Source organism: Camelina sativa, chromosome 6 (genome assembly GCF_030686135.1).
Source record: "Camelina sativa cultivar CO46 ecotype springtype chromosome 6, ASM3068613v1".
In the NCBI taxonomy this organism is placed as follows: domain Eukaryota; kingdom Viridiplantae; phylum Streptophyta; class Magnoliopsida; order Brassicales; family Brassicaceae; genus Camelina; species Camelina sativa.
In genome coordinates this window covers 19,011,301-19,037,246 of record NC_141885.1, presented here as the reverse complement: position 1 = coordinate 19,037,246, position 25,946 = coordinate 19,011,301, and the positions used below count along the sequence as shown (strand labels likewise).

Sequence of the window (25,946 nt, the reverse complement as noted above, 5' to 3'; positions counted from 1 at the left end):
TTGAAAGACCTCTTTTGTGGATTTTAAAAAATCAGCTAATGATCATTCTCCACTTGTTAAGCCTAATTTATTATCTTAAAACTACTTGATTCAAGAACACGACATCTCCGGATCTCCCTAGTCCCTACAGAACAATTACTCTTTTCTTTCCACTGTCTACAAGTGTTTTCATACGAAAGCATTCAAAAGTTAATAATCAAAAGAAAACAGCTAAAAGAACTTATATCCGTTTGTAAGATGGGCCTAAAGAAAATGGGCACGCTGTTCAAATATATGTTAAATTAGTTCTCCACTATATATCATAAAAGCATTTGCTTTCCAGATCATGTAATAGTTTGGTAGTATATATAAATTTAGATCGAATCTTACCAGCTCAATGGAATAATCTGATACAGAGATAAGATAATGGAAATACTTGAAGAGCACAACAAAATATCAGTAAATGATGGAATATTTTTACCTTTTTGTTTTACATTTTGATACAAAAGTTAAGGGAGGTTCGTAATCTAGTAATATATTTGACATACAATAATTGGAAAATGTTTAAACCCTGAATTTATCGAGTCTAAGTCTATTGTGTGGGTCAAGCAAGAGTCATGATTTTCTTAGACGAGAGACGATTTCAAAAGCACTATACACGCTCTTGACGGCGAGAGGCTACTTTATCATAAAGCTAAACATAGTTTGGGGGGAAAAGAAATTAAAATAAAGCTAAAAATAAAATAATATTCAAAAGAAAAAACAAAATAAATAAATTCAAACTTACAAACCGTTTAGCATTCAGTAGCCTAATCCCATTTCCGTTCCCTACTAATGGTTAATCAAAAACACGAAAAAACCCATCATAATTTTACAAATCAACCCACAAATCATAGCCAAATAAAATAAAATAAAAAAACTAAAACACCCAAAAACTAAGCAAACATTCCAAAATGTAAAAAAAAAAAAAAAGTAAATACACAATATAAAACCATATAACCCTAAACCCAAATTAGTTCTTGATAGGTTGGTCTTGTCTTGTGAGATAAGCTTTTCACTCGGTGTCAATGCTCTTGCTTAGCTCCTCCAGCTTCTTCAACCTCAGCTTCTCGCTTTCTCCAACCAACTGTCCCATCTCCCCAGGGAGAAATTTAAGAAAACAGAACACAAACCATTAAGGTTAATAAGCGCGAAAATAAAAACTCGGTTCTATTGATTCAACGAAATAAAAACCAAGAACTCGAAACTAACCTCCATTAGCTTGGTGATCAGCTGAACTTTCTCACGATTCTTCTCATTGAATGTATCCAATGCTTCTTTGTATTCCCTTTCCTGTTTTCATATCATCACACAACAAAAAAAACATAAGCTTTTGGGTTTTGTTTATTGAATCAAGAAGCAAATACCAAAACAAGTCCTAAAATATTGACTTTTGTGAACCCACAAATCTTTTGTCAACACCATAACAACCCAAAACCCTATACAGCTGACATTTAGGATTGAGTTTGGGTCTGGTAAAAGACCAAAACTTTTAATAGCAACCGGTAGTTAGACATACTTTAATCGGGTAATCGAATGAAGCAACTGATCTTGAAAAGTATATATACCTTCTTTTGAACCGTAGAGCCTAATGGTTTCAGTTCTTTATTGACACTATCAATCTTCTTACGCACCCAATTGACTTCCTTCCTCATAGGATCTGCCATAGATTCAAGCTCCTGAAAATAAAATATATGATCATTAGCACAAAGTTAAACCCTTTCTTGAGAACAGAACTCATAAAACAAACTACAAAAAGCAGAAGTTCATGTCCACAACCACAAAGCCTAGATTTCACAAATCAACAGACTTACTTCTTCACTATGTGATAAAACAAACCAAATTTACTCAACAGCAAAACAAATTGAGAAGTACATACAAAACCATATGCTTATAAGATATACAATTTTAGAAGGTGAAATCATAATTCATAACCCAATTAGAACTCCAAAATAAACCAGTTTATAATATATATCAATCACAGATCATCAAACCTTCCAAGTTGAAATTTTTACTTTAAGGGTAAAAAAAAAAGTTTCAATTTTGCCTAAATCCCTGAGTCCAAAATCCACAATGTTCACATCTTTAAAACCCTAATTTTCTAATTGCAGAAACATCACCAAAAATTCAAATCACAGCAAACACAAAGACAACCAAAACTGCATGAGTGTAAATTTCAAACCATTTTGAGTTTCAAATCTAAAAAAAAAAAAAAAAAAAAAAAAAGGAAAACAAACCTCGCGGATATTAGCAAGACGACGAGTCTCTTGCTCAACACGACCAAGCTGAGCCTTAACCCTTTCACGAACTTCCATTTTCCTCTTCTCAATCTCATCTTCTTTAGCCCTAAAAGCAGAGAGAGCAGAACGAGCCATCTCCTCATCTTCTTTAGACATCTGACTACTAAAACTCAAACTCATCATCTGCTGCTGATTCTGAGGCTGAGTAGGTGGTCCGTAGTCATCTTCGATTTGACTTGTTCCTCCTTGTTCTTTTCTTGGTTGCTACTGAAACTAGAGCTCTTCTTCTTCCTCAAGCCGCAACAAGAACGAGACTGACGCAATTCCTCAGTGGAATTCCGATGGGGTTCTTCGATTAAACCTATTTTTACTGATTTGGGAATGAAACTAAGCAAAAAGGTTTGGTTTTTAAATGGAGTTTAGTTCTTGAGAGTGGGTTTGTTTGTGAGTTGTGTGTTTTGTGTGTGTGGTGGTAAAAAAAGGGTTTCTTCTCTCTGTCCTCTTCTTCTTCTCACTTTGGTTCCTTTTCTCTTTTATTTTATTTTGAGGATTTTAATCAAATAAGAGTTTGTTTTACGTATCCGTTAAGTTCGTATTCTCAACAATAAATACTTTAATTACGTGTCGTTTATATATTGTTTTTTCTCTCTTTTGTTCAAATTATAATGTTTTTTCTACTTGGAGGTGGCGAATTATTTGGTTTAATCCTATATATATGGAGGTTTGTTTGGATATTTTTGTGAATGTAGTTAGAGAGATCTTGATTGATACGAGGAATTTTTTGAATTTGAATCCTTAAATTTTAAAATTATAGCTTGGTTTGGTATTTATTTTAAACGTATAACGGAAAATTTAAAGAAATGTTTAGCTAAAATGATTAGAGAAGAGAGTAATTTCTTTTTCTTTTTGCATTAGTATAATAATTGGATTCTGAACTACTACTATTGAATTTTGTCGTCTGGTCTTTTGACATTAATATGTGAACGGTCAGTTTCAGGAATCATTTAATGTTTTTTTTCTTCTTTTTTTGAACCTTGAATCCTACATTTATTGTGAGAGTAGATGCAATTTTTTGGTGTTTTTTCTATAGTTTTTGGCTTTTGGCCACTTGGCGTTCTCTTCGAATTTTTAAATGAATCCATCTTTCAAAAAAAAAAAAAAAAAAAGATGACGGCTGTAAAGCAAAAGCCAAAATGTTTTTAGATATTTGTAAAATAACAGCTTCACAATAATATTGTCTATAATGACATTGCTGTGTTACCATATCAATATATACCATCTACAAATTCAAAGATCTTTAATGTAATACATGTTGATAAACGAACAATTCGTAAATAATTATAATAATAATAATATTTCGATCTGTTGTTATCATTTTCTTTTCTAACTCCTATAAATTATGCTATGATCTGATATGCATATGAACTGATCATTTTGTTGTCAAAAAAAAAAAATCTGATATGCATATTTTTGCATGCTTTTAAAAATCCTAACAGCTTTAGAAAAGCAAATGCGTGGAGATATTAAAGAGTTTATTTTTTTATTTTTAAAAAAAAATTGAAAAGCAAAATGCCAACCAAAGCTGCCTAATCATATGAGGAACACAACATTCATAATCTTTCTACTTTACTCCGGAGTTCGGAGACAGATTCGAGATGCAAACAAAATTAAAAGACATTCTCATGAGAACAAATAATAGATTCTGAAATAGTAATTTACTATAGGCTAAAAATATGTCAATATTTCAAACAATGAAAATTCATTTACACTTGTTTTTTTTCCACTTCACATAGTTTACACACTTCGTGATGATCCATTTGCAAAAGAAATATATGTGAAATCTATAATAATAGTCCAACGTCCTTTAGTACGTGTAAAAAATCCGAATAATTTAAACATAACATATAGAATATGGGGAAAAAGAAAGGTGTAAATACAAGTTGGGAAGAGAGGAGGCACCGAGGCAGCAGCTCACTAAACGCGTTGGACAATAATTTATCAACTTCTTTTCAACTGATCTTACCTTCTCTTCTTAAACTATTTTTATTATTATTGCATTTTCTTGGTTTTGTAAGTTGATCATTCTTCAGAAGATTCGAATTCATCGTCTTTTTCACCGAATCCAAGCAAACAATAGATTTTTAGTAAAGATGTTGAACTGGAAAGACCAATTGTGAATTTAATTTTGTTCATCGTTATCTATCTCAGTCTACGACAGATCGAATTCTCTCTCTATAAGAATATTGTCAGAAAGCTAAAAGCATTCGTGTTTATTGATTGCTCTAAAATCTTAAGTATCTATTATCGACAAAGTATGTAAATGTTTGAATTAGACATATCTATAAACTTATCAAGATGTACAGACCTAATTTACAATATAGTCATAACTTTTTTTGTAGAGATTGGTTGGTTATATTGTTTGTCAACCACTATTGCGTACTAGTTAGTTAATCCGAACAAACTTACATGTTTTGTTTATATTTCAGAAACCAAACATATGCATCTATATAAGAGTTATGTTTTTTTTTTGTATTGGAAAAGTACGTTTCACTTTATATGTAATTAACATACAACAACAATGTCTTCTTCATTCATAGACATATTGTGAGTCAGTGATGTCAATCAAAAACACTTTACAGATTGGAATTTTTTCAAACTGAGTGTAGTATAACAAAAACTGATTTCCAAATAAAAAGCATAGAGATGATTACCTAAAACAAAAGGCATATGATGATGATTGATCGGTACTCGTTAGTGCTACAGAGAAGAACCGGTGGCGGTAGGGGACCAGACAGATGTACGGTCTGGATTGAGAGATTATCTCATTCTCATGGTAGTAGGTTCCATCTAACTGTGGACCTCAAAAAAAAGAAGCAGAGATCCTCGAGGAATGGTGACGAGACCCATCATGTTCTGCAATTTTCTTTTATCTTGTTTTTTTTTTTGTCAAATTAATGTATTACTATTAAACATCAAATATTACAAACGTTTTTGTTGGTGTTCAACAACATATGTATGTATCAAGTTAAAAAAAGCCCACAAGCATAGTATAATAAAGAAGCCCATTAATATAATTAGAGGCTTGCTTGTTACGAGTATGGGCCTCTCATGGCGAATGAAGGAAAACAATAAGGCACGTGGTAAACTACGTGATGGCTCAGTGTGCTGGCGTGACTTACCTTTCCTACAACCACAAAAAGAGACTAGAGTAGTAGAGTAGACCCCCCAAGTTGACTGACTCAATTTGATGTTTGACCCCTTCTGGCCTTCTGCTGTGGTGTTGTATATTAATATGCATACAGTTTTATTTCTGACAAAACCAATAATTAATACACAGAAGAATTAAATTATTTGACACAATGTCCCAAAAAGACGTATTTGTCGTGTCACATGTACATCAAAACTCATTATAAAATGCAATTGTGAACTAAAAAGTGGAATGAGTTTCTGAAACACTCTATGGAACTTAAAGGAGCCACTAATAGTAGAAACCCAAATAAGTCCAAACAAGAGAAATACAGAGAAGGCTAATTGCAGTAGAACGAATCGCGGAATCTGACAGAGAATTTGATGAAGGAAGATGAACGTACTAGCTCAAAGAAGACGACCAAACCAACCTTCTAGCAAAAGTGGAGGAAACCCAAACAAGAGGGTAAAAAGTATCATCCATAATTGCAATAAGAGGAACCCGATTGAAAACTCAGCCATGGAAGGGCAAACAGAGACTAATCACAAGCAAAATCCAAAACAGATTACCGAAGCAGAACAAATCAACCAGGTTAACAACCAAATCAAAGAAGAGAGGCAACAAAAGAGATGATACCGGATTGCACAAAAAGGCCAACCCGTAGATTAAGGACCTTTAAATCCAAAGATCTAGCCTAAACTAACAATTAGACTGTCCTAACTAGAGAAAACATAAGCGATCAAACAACATAAAACCAAAGCCAAGTTACTCAACACAACCAAAGAAGGAGGGACCCAAAAACAAAGAGGCCGTTGTCGCAAAACCAAGCAACCGGAACATGCGACAAGTCACCACTGACTCACAATCAAACAAGAACATAGCCGATAAGCTAGACTGTCGAGACATTAGAACGAGATCGGGAACCTGAAACCTCCATGACCAGATCGGAGGGACGAGAGAGAGCCATCGGGGAATAGATCCACTTTCGAACATCAACAATCGGCCACCAGTCCTCCGAGATAGTCACCACGCCGGAATGGACTATCATCATCGAGAGGAAGGGACAAAGGGTGGAGACGACGAAGCTTAGGATTGACAAAGCTAGGAAGACAAACACGGATAAACTAAAACGAGAAGAAACTGGAACCGACGATGGTGCTGTGGAAGCCACCCATCGCCGGTCATCGGAGAAAAATAGTTGGGTGATGGCTAGGGCGAACGGTTCTTCTTGTTCGAGAGAGAGAAAAAAACTTTTTTTTTATTTCTCTTTTGATTATCTTTTGTCATATACAAGTTACTCACATCCTCCCTTTTTTTTTCTTCTTCTGAATATTGTTCCAACCATTTATGACTATTTCCAGTTCATTCTCAGCTATATATTCCATGATATATGTACAGATATAAGCAATCGTTATAGTTTAGGTATGGAGTCAAACCTACAAGTTTTTTTGGGGTTAAAATTAGGACACTCAATGCGAGCCCAGATTCATAATACCCAAAACTGAGCCCATTAGCTTTCTTACTTACTAGATATGATGATTTCATACTTCAGAGCATATATGATTTTGGTAAAAGCTACTAATGAGTTTTGACCGGGTAAGAATACCTGATGAGGATGTTCCTAAAGATGTATCAATGTCTCTATTTTAAGTTGTGTTTTTTTTTCTGTGATTTTCCTTTGTATCTGTTACTTTTTGTTGATGAATAAATTTAACATTTCAAGAAAAAGAAAATGTTGGTTACAGTTTAATCATCCAATACCGCAAGACTATATGGCATAGTGCGTAAATAGACGGTAACTTTTGGAGCAGAAAGGTAAATATAAACCCACACATAATTGGTCATTGGGGTCACACATTACATAGTGGGACTCACTGTCTGCGCCCTCGTCGGAAACTAGAGCTCCTTAAGATTATTATCTAGTTGTCCGGCTTCGACTCGGCTCGTGTGAATTTTCAAATCTGTGAGTAGGTAGGTGGAGGGTTTGGGTCGGTCCCTCTATCGATCTTATCTGGTCTTAGTTATAGCACGTGACCCAACCCTCGTCCACTGAATATAAATCTTGGTAATATCTTTATCTTAATTTCAGAGTAAGACAACAGATCTAGTTTGTAATATTTCTTCATGCTCCATACTATGTAACATGAGCAACTGCTATAAATGTAGTATATTAGGAATGTAAAGTTGTAAACTAATGCTTTTACCTTATATTATTGTCATACGAAATTATTAAATTTTATGTACGCTAAAGAAATATACAATCTAATCTAATCTGGATTTTGGTTGCCTTCTTGGTCATCAATGTCATCACGTTCACACATTGCTTTCAGTTTGTTTTCCTTATAGTAAGGACAGAAGAAAATGCCATATATATGTTAGAATTTTTGTTTTGTTTTAGTATATGACAAGTTCTGGCCCGAAGATATTAGTGCCCACAAGATCCATTGTTAATGAAGATCCATTATTAGTGCACAAGATCCATTAATAGTAATACTATCAACAAAAATTATTTATTATAGTTTAGAAGCTAATATATTTTGGAGGCATTCTAATAATATCACACTTTTTTATAGGCATTTTGAAAAGGAATTATTAGGTTCACCGTTAAGGGTAAACAACTATCATTCACTCCCTTTTAATTAGTGTCAGGCCATGAGGCCAAGCAACCCAAGCACAAGCTTGGGCCGTAAATATTAGTAGTTTAGTGGTTAAAGTGGCTGAGAGTCAATTATAGGTGCAGTGTTCGATTCCTATATCATGCTGTCATATCATATTTAAAAAAAAAATTAAAATTAAAATAAAAGGACAAAACAAATTAAAGAAACAAATTATGTAGATCTTTTATTAAGGAAATTATGTCACTTTGGATTTATAAAAGATGATTAGAGTTTAAATTTATAATTTTAAAAATTATTTTAGGTTTGGGTTTATAAAAAAATGGTTATGATTTAGGTTTTATAATTAAACAAAATTATATGTCGGTTTGGGTTTACAAAAGAGTGGTAAGAGTTTATATTTTACAATTAAACGAAATTATATGTCGGTTTGGATTTACAAAAGAGTGGTAGGGTTTAGATTTTATAATTAAACAAAATTATATGTTAGTTTGGGTTTATAAAATAGTGTTTAGAGTTTAGATTTTAAAATTAAACAAAATTATATGTCGGTTTGGGTTTATAAAATAGTGGTTAAGATTTAGATTTTACAATTAAACAAAATTATATGTCGGTTTGAGTTTATAAAAAATGGTTAGGGTTTAGATGTAATAACTAAAAACTGTAATATATTATTAGAATTAATAATTTTAAAATTGATTAATCTACATAATTTGTTTCCTTAATTAAGATTTGTTTTTTAATTTAAAAGGGTGAATAAAAAAGAGCTGAATCAAGAATTGTCCTTTTGAAAACATTTTTATAATAAGTACACCAATCCTGCCTAAATTAGTTAATTGTTATTTGCTGAAGACACAAGACTATCATCTGATTGAACTTAAGTTTTTAATGGCTGGAGTAGGATTAACCATTTGTTAGTATAGGTAGAAATAGAGTTTTAACTCTGTCTGTTTGTAGAAACAGAGAGGACTTCGGTTTAAGATGTAGGTAAAGACGGGTATTAAGGTGTAGATGGTTTTGTAAAAAGGAAGATGTAACCTATATTATCAATATAAAACCAGTTGACAAAAAAAAAGATAGAGGAGTCCAAAACGCAACGTTTAGTGCATATAAATGCCGCCGAAACTGGTGGGAGTGAATGAATAGAAACTTAGGAAAACTCTCTCATCAAGTCATCATATACCATCGCCAAAGGCTGGTGGCTCACTCCTACATGAGATATTCGTTATCGTCCTTCTCTAATTCATAACTTTATTTCCTCAAAACAACAAAATAATGCTATCGTTTTTTGTTTTTGCACCACCAAATAAAGATACTTTGAAAATAGTAAATGCCTTTTTGTATTATTCAGCCAAGTGAAGAAGATATCATATACTACTAGTAAATGTTTCTAACTTTTTTTTTAATAAATGTTTCCCAAGTTTACTTGGCCTTTTCTGGTAATATATTATTTCCTGGTATCGATGTGTTTTAGATATACTACTAGCTAGCCATGTTTTCATTAAGAGAAAGGAAATCACAAAGATGATGTTCAGTTCGACTACATATAAAATATTTAATTTAAAAGCTTAGAAAACCACACCGACGTTACATATTGTTGTAACAGATGAAAAAAGTAGCGATGGTTACAAAGTAGAACTAGCCCACTAAATAAACTTAAAACTATTTATTAGCCAAAGACAAGAATGGTTGATACGAGCTACAAATGCTAAAATAGTTATATGGACATTTTAGTTGTCTAAGTAGCTTCTTGTAAATAGAAATATCATAGCTAGTCAAGTCACATAGTATAATTTTGTAAATTTCAGAGATCACATTATGCATAATCACTCAAAATAGAGACTACAATATCAGTTGACTGATTTAGTCAAATCCGAAAGTGATTATGCATAATACATTTGTAACACAATCTCTGAAACAAATGACATGTGTGTCACACAAATGAAGGTTACTTTTTCATCACATTAAATGAATCTTTAATTATACATAATCTTAATAGGCATCTTCTTCACTTGTCTTTAACCTACTTATGGAATATTAAAATGAGATAAAAAAAGGAAGTGATATTTCCAAGGCAGTGAGACATAAACACTGCAGGTTACTATCTCCTCCATCTGCATCTTGCAGTGAGCTTTTCTTCTGGGTTTTCTGACTTACCATAATTTTATTATATCACACATAAAGAAACAATATTTTAAACCAATCAAATATTATTATATAAAACCAATCTTTTTCACTCTAATTTTGTTTATGCTCTCAACTGTCTTGTCTCATAGTCTTAACACTTTTTCTCTAGCTCTCTCCTACAAAGAAGAAGTAAAAAAAAAAGTTTCTTTTACTTTTACATCAGAAGCCAAACAAATAAGAGACTTTTGTTGTGGCTGTCTTTGCTTATTAAGCCAGACTCTCTCTAGAAACAAAAAATAAGTGAGCTGGGGGAAAAAAAAATACTATCCCAAAAGCAACCAACACATTTCTCTGTCTCTCTTTCTCTCTCTTTCTCACTCACTCTCTCTTTTGTGTCTATGGACTTGCAACTGAAACAATGGAGAAGTCAGCAGCAGAATGAGTCAGAAGAACAAGGCTCTGCAACTAAGATATCAAACTTTTTCTTTGATCAGATTCAGTCCCAAACTGCAACTTCTGCTGCTGCTGCGGCTCCTCTTCCTCTCTTTGTCCCTGAACCCACATCTTCCTCTTCTTTCTCATGCTTCTCTCCTGACTCTTCTTCTTCTTCTTCTTCCAAGTTCCTCAGTAAGTTGTTTCAAAAGGATAAGACTTTTTTTTTTCACACTCAAATGTTTAAGTTTATTGCTAATATATTAATCTGAGGTATCTTTGTTAAATTTGTGTAGAGGTAGGAAACTTGTTCAGCTGGACACAGTGGCAAGAACTTGAGCTACAAGCACTGATCTACAGATACATGTTGGCTGGTACTTCTGTTCCTCAAGAACTCCTCTTACCCATCAAGAAAAGTCTCATCCATCAGTCCCCTATGCATTTCCTTCACCATCCTCTTCAACATAGTTTTCCTCATCAACAACCTTCTTGTCAGTCTCTCTCTCTCTTGTTTATGCTTCTAATCTCTCTTTAGATTCTTTCAACGAAAGATGCTTTTTGCTTTGAGGTTGGAGTTATGTTTCCAAGATCTAAATATTCCAAAGACACACCAATATTAATATTTTAAAGCCTTTTTCCTAGAAGATCTATGAGCATCATAGAATCAGACTAGTTGGGTTATAGAAACTTTTTTAATCATATTTTTGTCTTGAGTGAGATCTTTGTTGGTTGTTTAGTAATGAAAACACACTTGAAATGAAACAGGGTATTGGGGAAGAGGAGCAATGGATCCTGAGCCAGGGAGGTGCAAGAGAACAGACGGCAAGAAATGGAGATGTTCGAGGGATGTTGTAGCCGGTCACAAGTATTGCGACCGCCATATCCACCGTGGAAGAAACCGTTCAAGAAAGCCTGTGGAAACCACCACAACCACCACTACAACTACAACAACAGCCACAACTGCCGCACCGTCTTTTGTCTTAGGGGAGGAGCTTGGTCATGCTCATGGTCATGGACCAAACAACAACCACTTCTTCTCTTCTGGTTCATCTCAACATCTCCAACTTAATCATCAACAAAGGTACATGAGAAAAACAAAACAAAAACACTCTGTTTAATTGAAGTCATTATTAGCTTTGGTGTTAAACTACAAATAATTTTTATTTAAAACATAGTTTTGATATATATGATTAGAAACTTGGTTGTTTGGGAAATAGTTATATCACTGTGAAGTAATGCTGTGAAGAAAGGGGTAATGTTGGCAATTGGGTGACAACAGAGACGTATCATCCTTTGTGATAAAAACATTATTCTTTCTTTTTCTTCTTTTGTTGAGAGATAATGATAACAGTTGGATTTGATAGAATCTAATTTTTTTACTAGTTGGGTGAGACTTTTCAATCAGAGAAATAGAAAGAAAGAGAGAGAGTGTGTGATATATGTATATGCTTATGTATTTGAAATAATGAGATGGTAGGACCTCAAGTGAAAGCTGACCAAACCTGCATAGAAGCAAAAAAAATAAAAATAAAGCTTAGATTCTGTTACCACTTCCTCTTCACAACACACATTTGACTATAAAAAGAAAACAACTTACTTCCCTAACCTAAATGTTATTGTTTTAATCTTTTTGGTGACAATGTTCATGTTTTTGTCTAATCGTAAAAGATTATGTCTCTTTCTCGCAGTTGTTCTTCAGAGATGAAACAAGAAAGCAACAACAACAGTAACAATCACAAGAGGCCATATGAAGCTCACAATGGATTCAGCAATGGAAGATCAGACGATGGTCACATCTTGAGGCATTTCTTTGACGATTGGCCACGTTCATCTGACTCTACCTCCAGTCCAATGAGCTCATCAAATTGTCATCTTTCAATCTCCATGCCTGGTAACGGTAACACTTCTTCAGATGTTTCTTTAAAACTTTCCACAGGCAATGAAGAAGAAGAAGAGAACATGAGAAACAACAACAACAACAACAACAGTGAGAGGGAGCAGTTGAATTGGTGGAGCAATGGAGGGAACCATCATAACAATATGGGTGGACCATTAGCTGAGGCCTTGAGGTCAGCCTCGTCGACTCCAAGTGTTCTTCATCAGATGGGCATCTCTACTCAAGTCTTTCATTGAAGAAAATATGTAATCTTTTGTTGTCTACTCTATGAATTGTTGTGTTCTTTTTTTTTTTTTTTGGATTGGATTTGTGTCAAAGTTCCTGTTTTGGAATTGTTTTGTTTCCCTAGTTTGCTAATATATTTATGTCTGAAGTTTAAGAATTTGTATAAGCAATGAAAATTGTTTCACAATCAAATTAATGAATCATATATATAAAAGTAAGGTTTCACTCTCTCCTCATTGGTCCAATTGGAAATGCAATTTTAACAAAAAAAAAATATTTATATTAAAACACAAATTTAAAAACAATTAATTTCACATTTAACTCACATAAAATCATATAAATTCCCCCTATAAATTATGCATTAACTTTATTTCTCCACTAAGTTGTATTAATCAATTGTATTAAAACAAAACAATAAATTAGAATTGTAATTCTCATTTTTCTAAATGTAATTTTTCATCATTTCTCTTATTATAAATATTCATTATCTTATTCTCTTAGTCTATCACTCTTTCATTCTCTCATCTTCTTCCACTATTCTCAAATCTCTATTTTTTTTTTTTTTTTGTTATTGTTGTTGTGTGGGTTATAAAAAATCAAATCAAATATCACTGTAAAAGCTTAGTTTTAGAGTTTATATGATATGTATATCTTATATATATTTTTTAAATTTTTAATCTTTTAAAAGGTTTATCTCCATTTTCTATTTTATATTAACATCTTATAAGTCATTATTTTCATACTTTCTTACAATATTCACCACACAATAAGATCATGAAGTTGAAATGATCCATATCTAATTATCTATTATGTCTCTGGTTATCTCACATATTCATATATAATTTTTAATAATTTATAAAGATCAATATAATTATCCATTTATAAAGTCTATTTTTTTTTGTAAAGTCTATCAACTATCAACTCTATTTATAAAGACTATTTTCTTTTTTGATCCAATTGATAAATCTGCAAAGATCAATATAATATATATATTTTTTATGATTTGAGGTTTTTGAAAACAAAAATAAAATAATTAAACAATTGGTTTTTGTGTGTTTAATCAAAATAAAAAATGATCCAAAAAAGAAATCATATTCAACTGGAACTTAAATATAAAAATAAAATATAATTTTAAAAATACAATTTAACTAAATTCTCTAAAGATGAAACCATTACTATGAAATCTAGCACTATAAATTAAATTGATGAGTGAAAAAGAAAAAAAAACCAAAAAAATATAAGTTATCCTTTGGGTTTTAAAAATTGTTGAGATCGAAGAATTCATATAATTTTATAAGAAAACTAATTTAGTATGTCACTTCAAAAGTAATATTTTTTATTTTGAAATATTATGTGTAAGTGTTGAGTTTATATCACCAAACAACCAAATCATGTGAATTTTGATTCAGCAACTTGGTATTCCTTTTATTTTAGGTTATAAAAAATTAAAATATTTATTTATAATTAAAGGCATGTAACTCCATTTAACTCAAATGTAACTTCTATCCAATAATTGTATATTAATTCATTCCTCCTACTAACTTATTTATCTTTCAAGAGAAATTTTTTTTGGTTAAATTTTAATATTTTTTTAATTATTTTGGTTGGCTAAACTTATATTCATATTTTGGTTGGTTAAATTAATATATTTCTCATGTAAAATTATTGTTTATAATATATTTCTCATTTCAAAGTTTAAAGATTAAAAAAATTTAAAAATATATATAAGATATACATATCATACAAACTCTAAAACTAAGCTTTTACAATGATATTTGATTTGATTTTTTTATAACCCACACAACAACAATAACAAAATAAATACAAAACAAAAAAAAAAAAGAGATTTGAGAGTAGTGGAAGAAGATGAGAGAATGAAAGAGTGATAGATTAAGAGAATAAGATAATGAGTATTTATAATAAGAGACATGATGAAAAATTACATTTAGAAAAATGAGAATTACAATTCTAATTTATTGTTTTGTTTAAATACAATTGATTAATATAACTTAGTGGAGAAATAAAGTTAATGCATAATTTATAGGGGGAATTTATATGATTTCAGTTTTATATTATGTGAGTTAAATGTGAAATTAATTGTTTTTAAATTTGTGTTTTAATATAAATATTTTTTTTGTTAAAATTGCATTTCCAAGTGGACCAATAAGGAGAGAGTGAAACCTTACTTTTATATATATGATTTCTCATTTCAAAGTTTAAAGCAATATATCATATATATAAAAGTAAGGTTTTGGTCTCTCCTTATTGGTTGATTTTCATTTAATGTTTTCTATTTTTTTTTATTTGCTTTCTAATTGCTTTAAACAATATTTAAGACCCAATAAACACAATACATTTAACTCACATATTAAAATAAAATTATAACTGAAAATAAAATAAATTATGCATTAATCATATTCTACCACTCAATTTTATTCAAACCCAATAAATTACTATTGTAACTCCATAATTCTAAATGTAACTTCCATAATTTCTTATCATATAAATGGATATCAATAAGCATTCTCTCAATCTCTCAATCTCTCGTTCTCTCATATTGTCATTCTTTTACTATCTCTTTCACATTCTCTCATTCTCTTCTACAATACCTCAAATCATTTTTCGTTTTTATTTTATTTTTAATTTTTTAGTTTTGTTGTATGGGTTGTAAAATACAAATGAAATATCATTGTAAATTTTTAATGCTAAATTTTTAATTTTAGATACTACATGATATATATTTTACATTGTTCTTATTTTAAATGATTCATCTCCATTATCTAATTTAGATTATTATCTTATAAGTAATCATTCTCTCTTCCTCTCCCACTAATATCAAATGTTGTTATATCTCATATATGTTGTAAGAGTTTGATTCTATATTTTAATTTAGAAAGTATTATATATATATATATATATTTTACATTGTTCTATTTTTTAAAGATTCATCTCCATTATCTAATTTGGATTACCATCTTATAGTAATCATTCTCTCCTCCTCTCCCACCAATATCAAATGTTATTATATCTCATATGTGTTGTAACTTGTAAGAGTTTGATTCTATATTTTAATTTAGAAAGTATTATATATATTTAACATTGTTTTCAAATTTTCTTTTATTTATATAAAAATAGAATATTTCTTTTATATTTCTTGCCTTTCTAATCTATTCATATTTATTTTTTTAAATTTGTATAGTTAAATTTAAATTCACATATGTTGGTTTTAACAAAAAAATTAACTTTATTTGAGAATTAGATGTTCTTATTCATTTTTAAATGATCAATGTGTAACATAATATATATAAGCATTTTGTCTTGCAATCACAAGTTCCATTTCCATTGCTTAATTTCATGGTTAAACTATAATATATGTTGTCCTATTTGTAGGAACAACAACATACTTATTGAATATATTTAAATGAGCAGATGATTAGTGTGAGTGTACTTATTACTTTGAAAAACCTTTACATTGAAGTTTATAAAATCATATAAGAAAACTAAAATACTATGTCACTTCAAATTTGGAAGGAAACACTTGGTATTCCTTTTTAAAAAAAAGTCAAGACACATATAAAAATTTATTAATATTTAACTCACTTTGAAGGCATAAAAGGTCATTTAATTCAAAAATAATTTTTATCCAATAATTACATACATTCCTCCCACAAATAAAATATATATGTTCAAGATTATATTTAAATATTACAGAATTTTTTAGTTAGCTAAACTTATAGTCACATATATACAATATATATACATAAGAATTTATATTACTTATTAACACCATAATTCGACCCATTATTTGCTTAACTCAAAATTGGTTTCAAAGCCAACTAAAGAAAAACAGAAATGATCTTATTGATATTAGACCAAAACATGAGCATACAAACATAATCACTTACACGGAAGATAATTATTTGTAAAAAATAACTTATTATTACAACATCAACGTATGAAGGGTTTACATAAGCAGTTAATTAGAAAATCTAAAATATAATAAATGTATTGGGAACAATATCAGTCAATGATAAGATTGGATCCTCAAAAGCAAGAAACAACATCCTCATAATTCATAAAAAATAAACACCACATTTGTACATATCTAAACGAAATAGTATAAACATATAGTGTGTAAATACAAGTGACTGCGAAGCCCGTATATACCTAATTAAAACGAAATAATACAAAAGAAAAAACGAAAAAGACCAACAAATAAGAAAGTGTCGACTACACTACAACCCACGCTTTAACTACACTACAACGTATATGTTGCATGGGGAATCACCTAGTTAGTGTATATGATCCTCTCAAGTCTCAAGTAACCTCATCACCTAGTTAGTGTATATGATCCTCTCAAATCTCAAGTAACCTCAGATTTGACTAAACCGAATCAATTTTGGTAAACCAGTTAAACCACCTCGATTCAGACGGTTTCCGGTTTAAAGTAAACACTCTCCCCCAGCCGAAGGGTTTAGGGGAAACCAAAACCTAATAATTTTGTTGTTCTTCTTCTTCTCCACAGGCGTTTACATTCACATAGACACGGTGAAGCTTCGAAGTAAACCGGAATAAACCTTTTCCGGTACATCTCCAATTCACGTTCGTGGACGGTTTTGTGTTAACAGAACCATTTCTTCGTTTCTTTCTCGCCAGATTCCGTGCTCCGGCGCCAGAAAGCTTCCACCTTTTGAAAGTACGTCAAGAAAGTTTCAACCTTTCTGATTAGTTTCTAAAACCCTTTTTCGAATGTTTGTTTCATTTGAAGGGTTTTTGGTACCAAAGCATTCAAATTTATGCACCTTATTAACTGATTATTTGAAATTTGTCTCGATTTTGGACAAGTGTTTTTGGAAGTTTTGATTCAACTTATTTGGTGGACAGGAAATGAAGTATGTGAAGCCATTGAGCTTATTAGGTAATGCGTTGAAGACAAAAGTATCAGTCCCTGGTCGTTTTCTTGGTTTAGATGTTGGTGATAAGTATGTTGGGTTAGCTATCTCAGATCCTTCAAATATGGTTGCGTCTCCGTTGAGGTGCTTATCATTCTGTTTCATTCAATCTTTTAGATTCAAAGTGTTTCAGTCAGATACTTCAACATTAGTGTTTTTTTGTTACTTTTCTTGCAGTGTTCTGCTTAGGAAGAAAACAAACATTGACTTGATGGCTACAGATTTTCAGAACTTGGTAAGTAAGTGTTAAAGTTTTGATTGTTCCTGTTGTTTTTTAGCTCTAGATTTTATCCTGCTAAGAAGTGGAGAAGCTATAGTTTCGTAGTTGTTCTGGACATGAAGAAGAAGGGTTAGTAGTGTAGATCAGTGTCTCTACTAAGATTGTAATGATTGATCAATACTTTCTTCCCTACGGCTATTTGATTACTGGTGACTAAATGATTAGGTGTTTGATGTCTCTCTGTAAAACTTACTGTTGACTTGTTGAGTTATATCCAACACGAGTCCTTGACATTGTAGATATCTATCTATCAACAAGTAGACTTATGAACTTCATGTGTTTACACCAATCCTGTGCCTTCCCTGATCTCCTTGTCTCATGCAGGTCAAAGCATTTTCAGTGTCCGGCTTAATTGTTGGTTATCCATTTGGCAAACTGAACAATGTAGAGGATGTAAGCTTTTTGTCCACTTAATTGTTAAGTATTTTCCCTCTTTTCTTGTACCTATGACCAAAAGAAAATTTTTCAACATGGAACAGGTTGTCACTGTAAATCTTTTCATCGAGGAGCTTCGTAAAACCGAAAAACTGAAGGATGTGAAGTACACATATTGGGATGAGCGATTATCATCAAAGGTATATTTTCTGCCGATGTAAGGATCTAGCAAGTCCTAGTAAATACTAGTGTTAGCTTATGAGCACTTGATTCTCATTTAATATAATCCACAGACTGTTGAACTGCTGTTGAAGCCCTTGAATCTGCATCCAGTTCAAGAGAAGACAATGTCGGACAAGTTAGCCGCTGTAGTTATACTTCAGGTACGGTTATTCTGCTTTAGTTAGACCGATGAAATCTTTGTTTGTTTTCCTCATTCCAGCCATGAAAAGATCTTTTATGTTTGATTGTTACTTGCAGGAGTATTTAGATTACGCAAATAGGTGTGTAAACACTAAGCCAGCAGAGTAAAACAAGAACGGGTAGTGACAAAATAACCAAAGCAGCTGTTTCAGATAACAATTTGAGGATGTTTGATTTGTTGTTAGATTATCTATGTGTACAAAGACATCATGTATCAAACAAATTTGTATCCTCTAAGAAGTTTGGTTTTGGCCGTATTCATATCTTCAAACCTTTGGCAAATCATTGTTTATGGTACATAGTAGTTCACTTTTAATAGAAAGGACTTGAACAAAATCTAATACCAAAAACCTCGAAACAAATTTTTCAGACTCTTCTAAGGTAGGATCCGTGTGGGTTGTTTCTCCTTATTGCAAGGTTCCAACAGTCTTGTTGATTTCCTCCAGTTTCTTTATCCTCAATCTTTCACTTTCAGCCAGTAGCTGCCAAAGAAGATCATTAACACACATTGGATCTGCTGTATGAATCTACAAACCTTAAAAGTGGTTTTAAACCAATTACCTCCATTAACATTGATACAAGGTGAGCTTTCTCTTTGTTCTTTTCGTTGAAAGCTTCCAATGTCTCTTTGTATTCCTTCTCCTGTCAAATTATTCTCGTGTTAAATAGAGCTGCAGAGTATAAATGTGTAAAGATTTTGACAGATAGTGAGAAACCTTCTTCTGACAGCTTTGTGCCAAAGATTTGATATCTCTATTCGCCAAGTCTATTTTCTTTCTCACCATTCCAACTTCTTTTCTCATAGGATCTCCCATAATCTCTAACTCCTGTTATAGTATGAACATCAATAACTCTGTTGTCTACCATGTTAAACAAAAAGGCTTTATTTTTTTTAACTTACTTCCAGTGTTTGAGTTAAGCATCTTGTAGCTTCCTCTGCAAAACCGAGCCGCTTTTGAACTTTTTCCTTAACAGTCATCTTCTTCCTCTCGATCTCTTCTTCTCTGGCTTGAAACCTCGACACTGCAACTTTCCATATCTCTTCATCTTCGTTCTCCTCCATTGGTAGCTTACCATTGGTGTTTACTGCAGAAGCTGCAGCAGCTCCTAAGTTGTTCTTGCTACTCATTTTCTTTTAGTATTCTTGTTGTTGTTACAACAAGTCTATCTATGTCTGTCCCAATATATATTTATCTACTTTTTTTTTAATGTCTTTTGCTTTTGCTTAAACCTTGTCAAACGAAATAACTTTGCTTTTACACCATCCCAAAATCAAAGCAAGCAATCCCGCCAAAAGGAAAAGTAATAAAGGAAAAATAAATTCAATTTCGTAATTCAAGTGGAGCCAATCTGATGATCAAAGGTGTCCTTTTTGGGCTTTTCTTCTTTACTGTTTTTGCAAGTTGCACATCTTTGGTAACATAACTTGTGTCTAAATGGCCTTATCAATGCAATGACAAAATGGCAGTGTAAGCATAAAAGATGCACAATCATCGCAATTTTGACAAATTTGATCAGTAAAACTAGCCGAGAAACTTGTAGTAACATTGTGTTACTTAGGTGTGGCTTGGTATATGATTTGGTGTTGCAAATTTGATTGAAACCCAGATTATGAGAACATAGAATAAAATTTGGAAGCCGGCAACAAACTAGAATGAGTATATATATAATTTTGAGACTAAAGCGGGTGACTATATGAGATTATGTCTCAGAGCTAAATTTACATATTAGACATTTAGATATATTAACTTACAACAACGTTTTACTCTGAAACTTTTACCAGAAAATTTTCTGTCTTGCTTAAAACAACTCGAACTCAAGATGATCGCCTATGGCTTTACATTCAAGATACTTACTATCACTGCCTCCAGGAGAATCCGCAGCTGCCTCTGCTCCACCACCATACTCATAGAAATCTGGAAGCTCAGGCGGGATTGCGCACCGGATCAGAGCCCAATTCAATCCTTCAAAGAAAGGATGTCTTTTGATCTCTGCAGATCCTTTCTCTGACCCAAGCCGGTTCTCTGGTTCTTTAACCAGAAGCCCTCTGATCAAATCCTTTGCCTGGAAGCTCACAAGCGGACTATCTGGAAACTTGAGGTTCTGCAACACGACATTGGCCAACGTCTCGTCGTTGTTGTAACCTTTGAAAGGTGTTTTCCCATACAGAAGCTCGTAAAGGAGAACCCCGAAAGTCCACCAGTCAACCGCAGCGCCGTGTCCTTCTCCTTTAATGATCTCTGGGGCTAAGTACTCGTGTGTTCCCACAAAAGAATTGGACCTTGCCTCAGTTGGTTCAGCCACCAGCTGAGGCAATGATCTCTTCAACTGTTGTTGACTTTTCGAAAGATGATCTGCCTTCTTTTGTTTTCTACCTTGTTGTTGGTTTGAGGAGAGCCTAGGGCTGAAACAAGAAACCTGGCAAGATGGTTCGCTGATACAGAATGGTTGTATACAGTTGGATGTGTTGTATGGACCTGAGATCCTTGCCGGATCTTTACCAGGCGGAGAATTTGACCTGAGAAGAGTCGGGTTCACAGCACAACGAAGTGAGAGGTCGAAATCAGTAAGCATGATGTGTCCATCTTCTCGGACAAGAATGTTTTCTGGTTTCAGATCTCGGTATATGATACCAAGCATGTGTAAATACTCCAATGCAAGGAGAATCTCAGCAACATAGAATCTACAAAAACACATTTTTCTCATCAGTTTAAGTTAAATTAATGACCTGAACACGAAATGTAAAAGGTAAAAATATTACCTTGCTGCAGGTTCAGGGAAACACCGGCCTAGCTGCTTCTGTCTGAGGACATGAAGATCTCCTCCAGGACAATACTCCATGACTAGACAAGACAAATTATCCGAAGTAAATTGAGCGTATAATGTAGGAAGAAAAGGATGGTCCAACATTTTGAGTATTTCTCTTTCTGCTTGTGCCCGTGGAGACTTTTTCCTTCTTGCCAAGAACTCGTTGTCCATGACCTTTATGGCAAACAAACAGTTTGTACCAATCAGCTCGGCGAGATAGACTGTTCCTATATCTCCACAACCGAGTTTCTTCAAAAGGTTGAAGTGTCGTAAACCCATAGAGCCGTATTGAACCTTCACATGCTTAATCGCTTCCCATCGCACATCCATCGACATGTGAGGCTTATTCCCACAGCTAAATCTGCTCAGATTGCTCTCCTCGCTCATGCTTGTGCTCCTGCTATAATCCCCAAGACTATCTTTTGAACTCAAAGAAAACTCGAATTTCTCACTTGAAGTTGGATTCTCTCTTTCCTTTTCATGCATTGCACCGTTTCCACTGTTATTGCTCGAGGAAAAATCTTGTTTCATGATGACAATCTCAGCTTCAGAGCTTTGACTGACATTACAAGAACCAGAGGAGTTCCCGTCAGATACTTGATGAGCTTCTTTACCAACATTATTTGAAACAGAGCTCAAACTTTCTGAGCAAATCTCAGGATTATGACTAGCAGTATATGAGGGTGGGTGGTTATCAATACTGGTGCTCTTCAACGAACAGTGACATCTCTGGCAGAGAAGTTGATTGGCACTAGAATCTATGGAAGGAACAATTTCTTCATCGTTTTTTGTTGGGTAAGTTACTGAAACCAACCCAATTTTTAACTTCTTCTTAAGCAAAATCTTTTTTTTGGGTTGTTTGGGACGTGGAATCATTCTTGTTACCTTTCGTACTGTTTTGCTCTTCTCTGTCCCTGAACTAGGTGCATCATCCAACTTCCCTTTCTGCTCTGAGTCTAAAGCAGATGAGGGGATATTCTTGTCAAGCTCTGTCGCATTAACTTTCTTGCTAGAATGAGAAGGCAGTGAGGTAACATGTTTGTCTATCTCTATCACATCATCTTGAACAAACGCACGAGTTGAAGGAGACGCAACAGTTTCATCTAACTCTATCTCGTAATCTCCACTGCCAGAACTAAGACAAGACACAGATTTGTTGGATTTATGCAACAGCTTAATCTCCCGCATTTGATTTTCCTCTCCTTGTAATCCCAAACTGGTTCCATCTTGAGATGGCTCAGAAATTGGGTTAGATGAAGAGCTTGGTTTATCATTTAACGACATCGGAGGTTTCTCAACCAAACTTCTTTTACCCTTTTCCACAGGAACAAGCCCAGACCTGCTGCTAGTAGATTCATTTGAAACTTGGTCATACAAACTCTTTATCCTGTCTGCTTCTGACACCCTCGGAGAAGCAGCTGCGGATTTCGACAACCGTTTCTGAGCAGCCATTTCCGACGCCTTGGAAATGCAACGATCCCTCAAAGCCTGCTTCAAAGAAACCGAATCAGAGAGACCAAAAACTCTAGGCGACTGAGGTGTGCCAGGTTTTTTCATGGAAGCAATTCTCTTGGAAGGGCTTGTAGTCCTGCTTGGACCGGCACTTGCGCTCGTCTCATGATTATGGAAAGAAGAACTCATCAACCTTGTTGATGGTTTCACAGAAATAGACTGAAAAAGCTTATCAATATCATACTCAAGAGAGCCATGGTACTCTCGCGGCTTCCGCTCCAAATCTTTACTCGATAATCCCATAACTGATTTACCATATCTCCCGGAATGTTTAGGCAATCTTACTTCATCATCTTTCTCTTCCACAATTTCACAAGCGCCTCCAAACGATCCCATTGCAAAACAGAGCTTATACAGAAACTACAAAATCTCTTGAGATAAATCAAAGTAGCACCGAGTTATTCATCTTTCTATGATCCGTTTCTTAACTTCTGGGATGGAAACACAATCACACAGTTACCTGAAAGAGAATAATCAGAAAGAAAAAAAACTGGTTTTAGAACAAGCAATGTGTGTATAAAGTGATATATGAAATTAAAGAGAAGCAACAGATCTAGAAAGCAAAGTTAATAGAGCTATAGGTGTTTTCATTATGTTTCTTTTGTAGACTTAATCATGAACCCTACACAAAGTACAGATAGGGAGAGGTACCCATATATTAATACAGCGAAGAAAAGAAAAAAGAAGACATTTTTATATTGAAAAATTTGTCAAAAAACCATCACTGTAATTGAAATCGGGAGATATTTTGCAACATTTGATACTAAAATTAGCTACTCGACTGATGTGTGAACAGGAATCGCTATGAAGTATGAACCCTAAAGATTGAATTTTTACAGAAAAAAAGTTTACGAGTTTAATAAATCAATCCGCGTAAAGAAGCAAGCTTGGAGTGAGGTTAAGAGATCTAACAAACTATGAGGAACAACATCAGAAGGAATCGATTAAGTCACAACAGATCTCTAAAACTTTTAAAAAATTACTGGGAAACAAAGAACAGTGTAGCTGGTGAAGCATGAGTGAAGAAGATTCGATTTAACCCAGCTAAATGTAGCAAATTTTTATACTTTTTTATAACAAAACCCCACAAACAAATCACAAATGTCAAATCAGGGAGAGAGAGAACAAAGATAAGCTTAAAGCAAATCCAGAAAAACAAATTGAAAAAAATATAAAACCTAAATGTTTTGAGTTGAAACTGCAAAGACTCACAAGTGACCACATATAGATAATGAAAGGTCAGAAACAAAAAAAAAAAAAAGGAATAATCTTCAAACCCCTGAATACGGTCCCCAAATCTCATGAAAAAGGCACTCAAAGAGAGAGTTACAGAAGAACTAAACAAAAAAAAAGGTGCAAATGAAGGCGTGCAGAAGCAAAAAAGGTAAAGGCTAACGAAAACTTAAAAGGAGGAGAAGGGCTTACTTACCCAGAAGAAGATGAAGAAGAAGAGGTTGCTTGCTGATAAATAAAAATCAAAATTTCAGGTTGGATTTTGAGCCTCGGATAAACCCTAATGGCCTCGGACCTTGAAGAAGAGAGGATCCAGAGAAAAGGAAGAGAAAGTAAAAAAGTTTTTTTTTTTTTTTTTGGGGTTAGATGTAAAAAATTTGTTTTTTTTGGGTGAATGAGAGAGAGAGTTAAGAGAGAGATGATCAAGTTGAAAAACATGGTGGGCCCCACAGCATATGTTTGCGAGTCTTTCATACTTATTTTTTTATACGTTCAATAATTAAACCAAAAAAATTGTAACCTTTCATATTCTATTTTCCTACACATTTTCTTCATTTTTCTAGAATATATTATGATTCTTACACTATTCCATATCAAAATCTAGATTTCAAAATGTTTTTCAATCTCTTTTTTTGGTCCATAAAAATTTACTATTATATTTGTTCATTATTAGAGAAAAAATTTACTTGTATTTATGTTTTTAATATATTTATAGAACATGTGTACTTGTCTAGATATTAATATTATATATTGTCATGTCAAAATAATTTTCTTGAATTCACCATCCCGGCAATTCTTGATGATCAATAATTTACTTCCACTACTATCTTGACATATTTGACCAGAGTCAAAATTTGTCAAAGATCTTCCATCATTCATCGAATAGTGACTACTAGCATATCCCTTACCCAACCTGATATTACACTAATCTACACAAAAAGTTATGTTTGCATATCATGCATTGCTGATGAAAGTTTTTTTTTTTGATGAAAGTTGCAAACACCTGTAATATATATAAGGAAAAATGCCAAAAAAAACCCGAACTTATTTTTATTTGGACGTTTAATATTTAATGGTTTTAGATTGGAATAAAAATATATCAAATAATAAAAACGTGTTATTTAAAACCTAAAATAATAAGTGTTGTTGTTTTCATACCTATGATTTTTCGACAAAATCAAAATTTCAATTTTACCCCAGATATCTAATTAATTATTAATTCTTAATATAAAAAAAATATTGATTTTCTGTTAACCATGTCAAACCAGGAATTAACCTCGATTATCTCTCTTCTTCCTCCTCTCTCTAATCGTCTAAGCTCTGGAACTCGAAAAGTAAAATGCTCGCTCTCCAATACGATTATGATTCTCAACAGAGCTTATATCATTCTTCTCAAGCTTCGAAATCTGACTTAGAATTAGAATTCGAATGATTATCATTATTAACCCTCACCGGAGATCCGATTCCGGTGTTCGTCGTTGGATCACTAATCCACAGAACTGGATCGTTCTCACCTCGATGTGGACTGAGATTAAAACTCCAAGAACAAGCTTCACCACCATTATTACCACCGTTGTTGGAATTAAACAAGCTTTTAACTTTATCCATCATATCTGAGCTTT

The 25,946-nt window shown here is 32.9% G+C and overlaps 5 protein-coding genes and 1 long non-coding RNA gene across 11 annotated transcripts; 2 read left to right on the top strand and 4 right to left on the bottom strand.

Moving 5' to 3' along the window:
- Window positions 1–728: 728 nt before the first annotated feature.
- LOC104791551 (uncharacterized) lies at window positions 729–2,841 on the bottom strand. Of its 2 annotated transcripts, none has more exons than XM_010517469.3 (4): window positions 2,256–2,841; window positions 1,587–1,697; window positions 1,231–1,311; window positions 729–1,105 (listed from the first exon to the last, which is right to left on the bottom strand). In XM_010517469.3, exons 1-4 carry the CDS (start codon window positions 2,439–2,441, stop codon window positions 1,034–1,036), a joined length of 450 nt encoding a protein of 149 aa, XP_010515771.1. In that variant the 5' UTR covers window positions 2,442–2,841; the 3' UTR covers window positions 729–1,033. The 2 variants fall into 2 exon arrangements, with proteins under 2 accessions (XP_010515771.1, XP_010515770.1); XM_010517468.3 differs by having other exon boundaries at window positions 729–1,114; window positions 2,256–2,837.
- Window positions 2,842–5,538: 2,697 nt separating this feature from the next.
- Window positions 5,539–6,815, bottom strand: LOC147942808 (uncharacterized). Of its 2 annotated transcripts, none has more exons than XR_015559629.1 (2): window positions 6,370–6,815; window positions 5,539–5,568 (listed from the first exon to the last, which is right to left on the bottom strand). It is a non-coding gene; the product is annotated as an uncharacterized LOC147942808 (long non-coding RNA). The 2 variants fall into 2 exon arrangements; XR_015559630.1 differs by having other exon boundaries at window positions 5,544–5,878.
- A 3,485-nt stretch (window positions 6,816–10,300) lies between these two features.
- On the top strand, window positions 10,301–12,933 carry LOC104791550 (growth-regulating factor 4). The gene is made up of 4 exons (XM_010517467.3): window positions 10,301–10,814; window positions 10,916–11,110; window positions 11,385–11,700; window positions 12,308–12,933. Exons 1-4 carry the CDS (start codon window positions 10,586–10,588, stop codon window positions 12,750–12,752), a joined length of 1,185 nt encoding a protein of 394 aa, XP_010515769.2. The 5' UTR covers window positions 10,301–10,585; the 3' UTR covers window positions 12,753–12,933.
- A 4,238-nt stretch (window positions 12,934–17,171) lies between these two features.
- LOC104791549 (uncharacterized) lies at window positions 17,172–19,053 on the top strand. Its single transcript, XM_010517466.3, has 7 exons — window positions 17,172–17,437; window positions 17,626–17,777; window positions 17,871–17,928; window positions 18,298–18,366; window positions 18,453–18,548; window positions 18,642–18,731; window positions 18,829–19,053. The coding sequence occupies exons 2-7, from the start codon at window positions 17,629–17,631 to the stop codon at window positions 18,877–18,879; spliced, it is 513 nt and encodes a 170-aa protein (XP_010515768.1). The 5' UTR covers window positions 17,172–17,437; window positions 17,626–17,628; the 3' UTR covers window positions 18,880–19,053.
- Window positions 18,918–19,998, bottom strand: LOC104791548 (uncharacterized). The gene is made up of 4 exons (XM_010517465.3): window positions 19,673–19,998; window positions 19,488–19,598; window positions 19,333–19,413; window positions 18,918–19,253 (listed from the first exon to the last, which is right to left on the bottom strand). Exons 1-4 carry the CDS (start codon window positions 19,898–19,900, stop codon window positions 19,179–19,181), a joined length of 495 nt encoding a protein of 164 aa, XP_010515767.2. The 5' UTR covers window positions 19,901–19,998; the 3' UTR covers window positions 18,918–19,178.
- Window positions 19,999–20,418: 420 nt separating this feature from the next.
- Window positions 20,419–24,818, bottom strand: LOC104791546 (serine/threonine-protein kinase KIPK1). 4 transcript variants are annotated; one of them, XM_010517462.3, is made up of 3 exons: window positions 24,521–24,818; window positions 21,533–23,551; window positions 20,419–21,454 (listed from the first exon to the last, which is right to left on the bottom strand). In XM_010517462.3, exons 2-3 carry the CDS (start codon window positions 23,425–23,427, stop codon window positions 20,572–20,574), a joined length of 2,778 nt encoding a protein of 925 aa, XP_010515764.1. In that variant the 5' UTR covers window positions 23,428–23,551; window positions 24,521–24,818; the 3' UTR covers window positions 20,419–20,571. The 4 variants fall into 4 exon arrangements, with proteins under 4 accessions (XP_010515764.1, XP_087310222.1, XP_087310223.1 ...); XM_087454096.1 differs by having other exon boundaries at window positions 24,517–24,716; XM_087454097.1 differs by lacking the exon at window positions 24,521–24,818 and adding an exon at window positions 23,944–24,285.
- Between the last annotated feature and the right edge of the window lie 1,128 nt (window positions 24,819–25,946).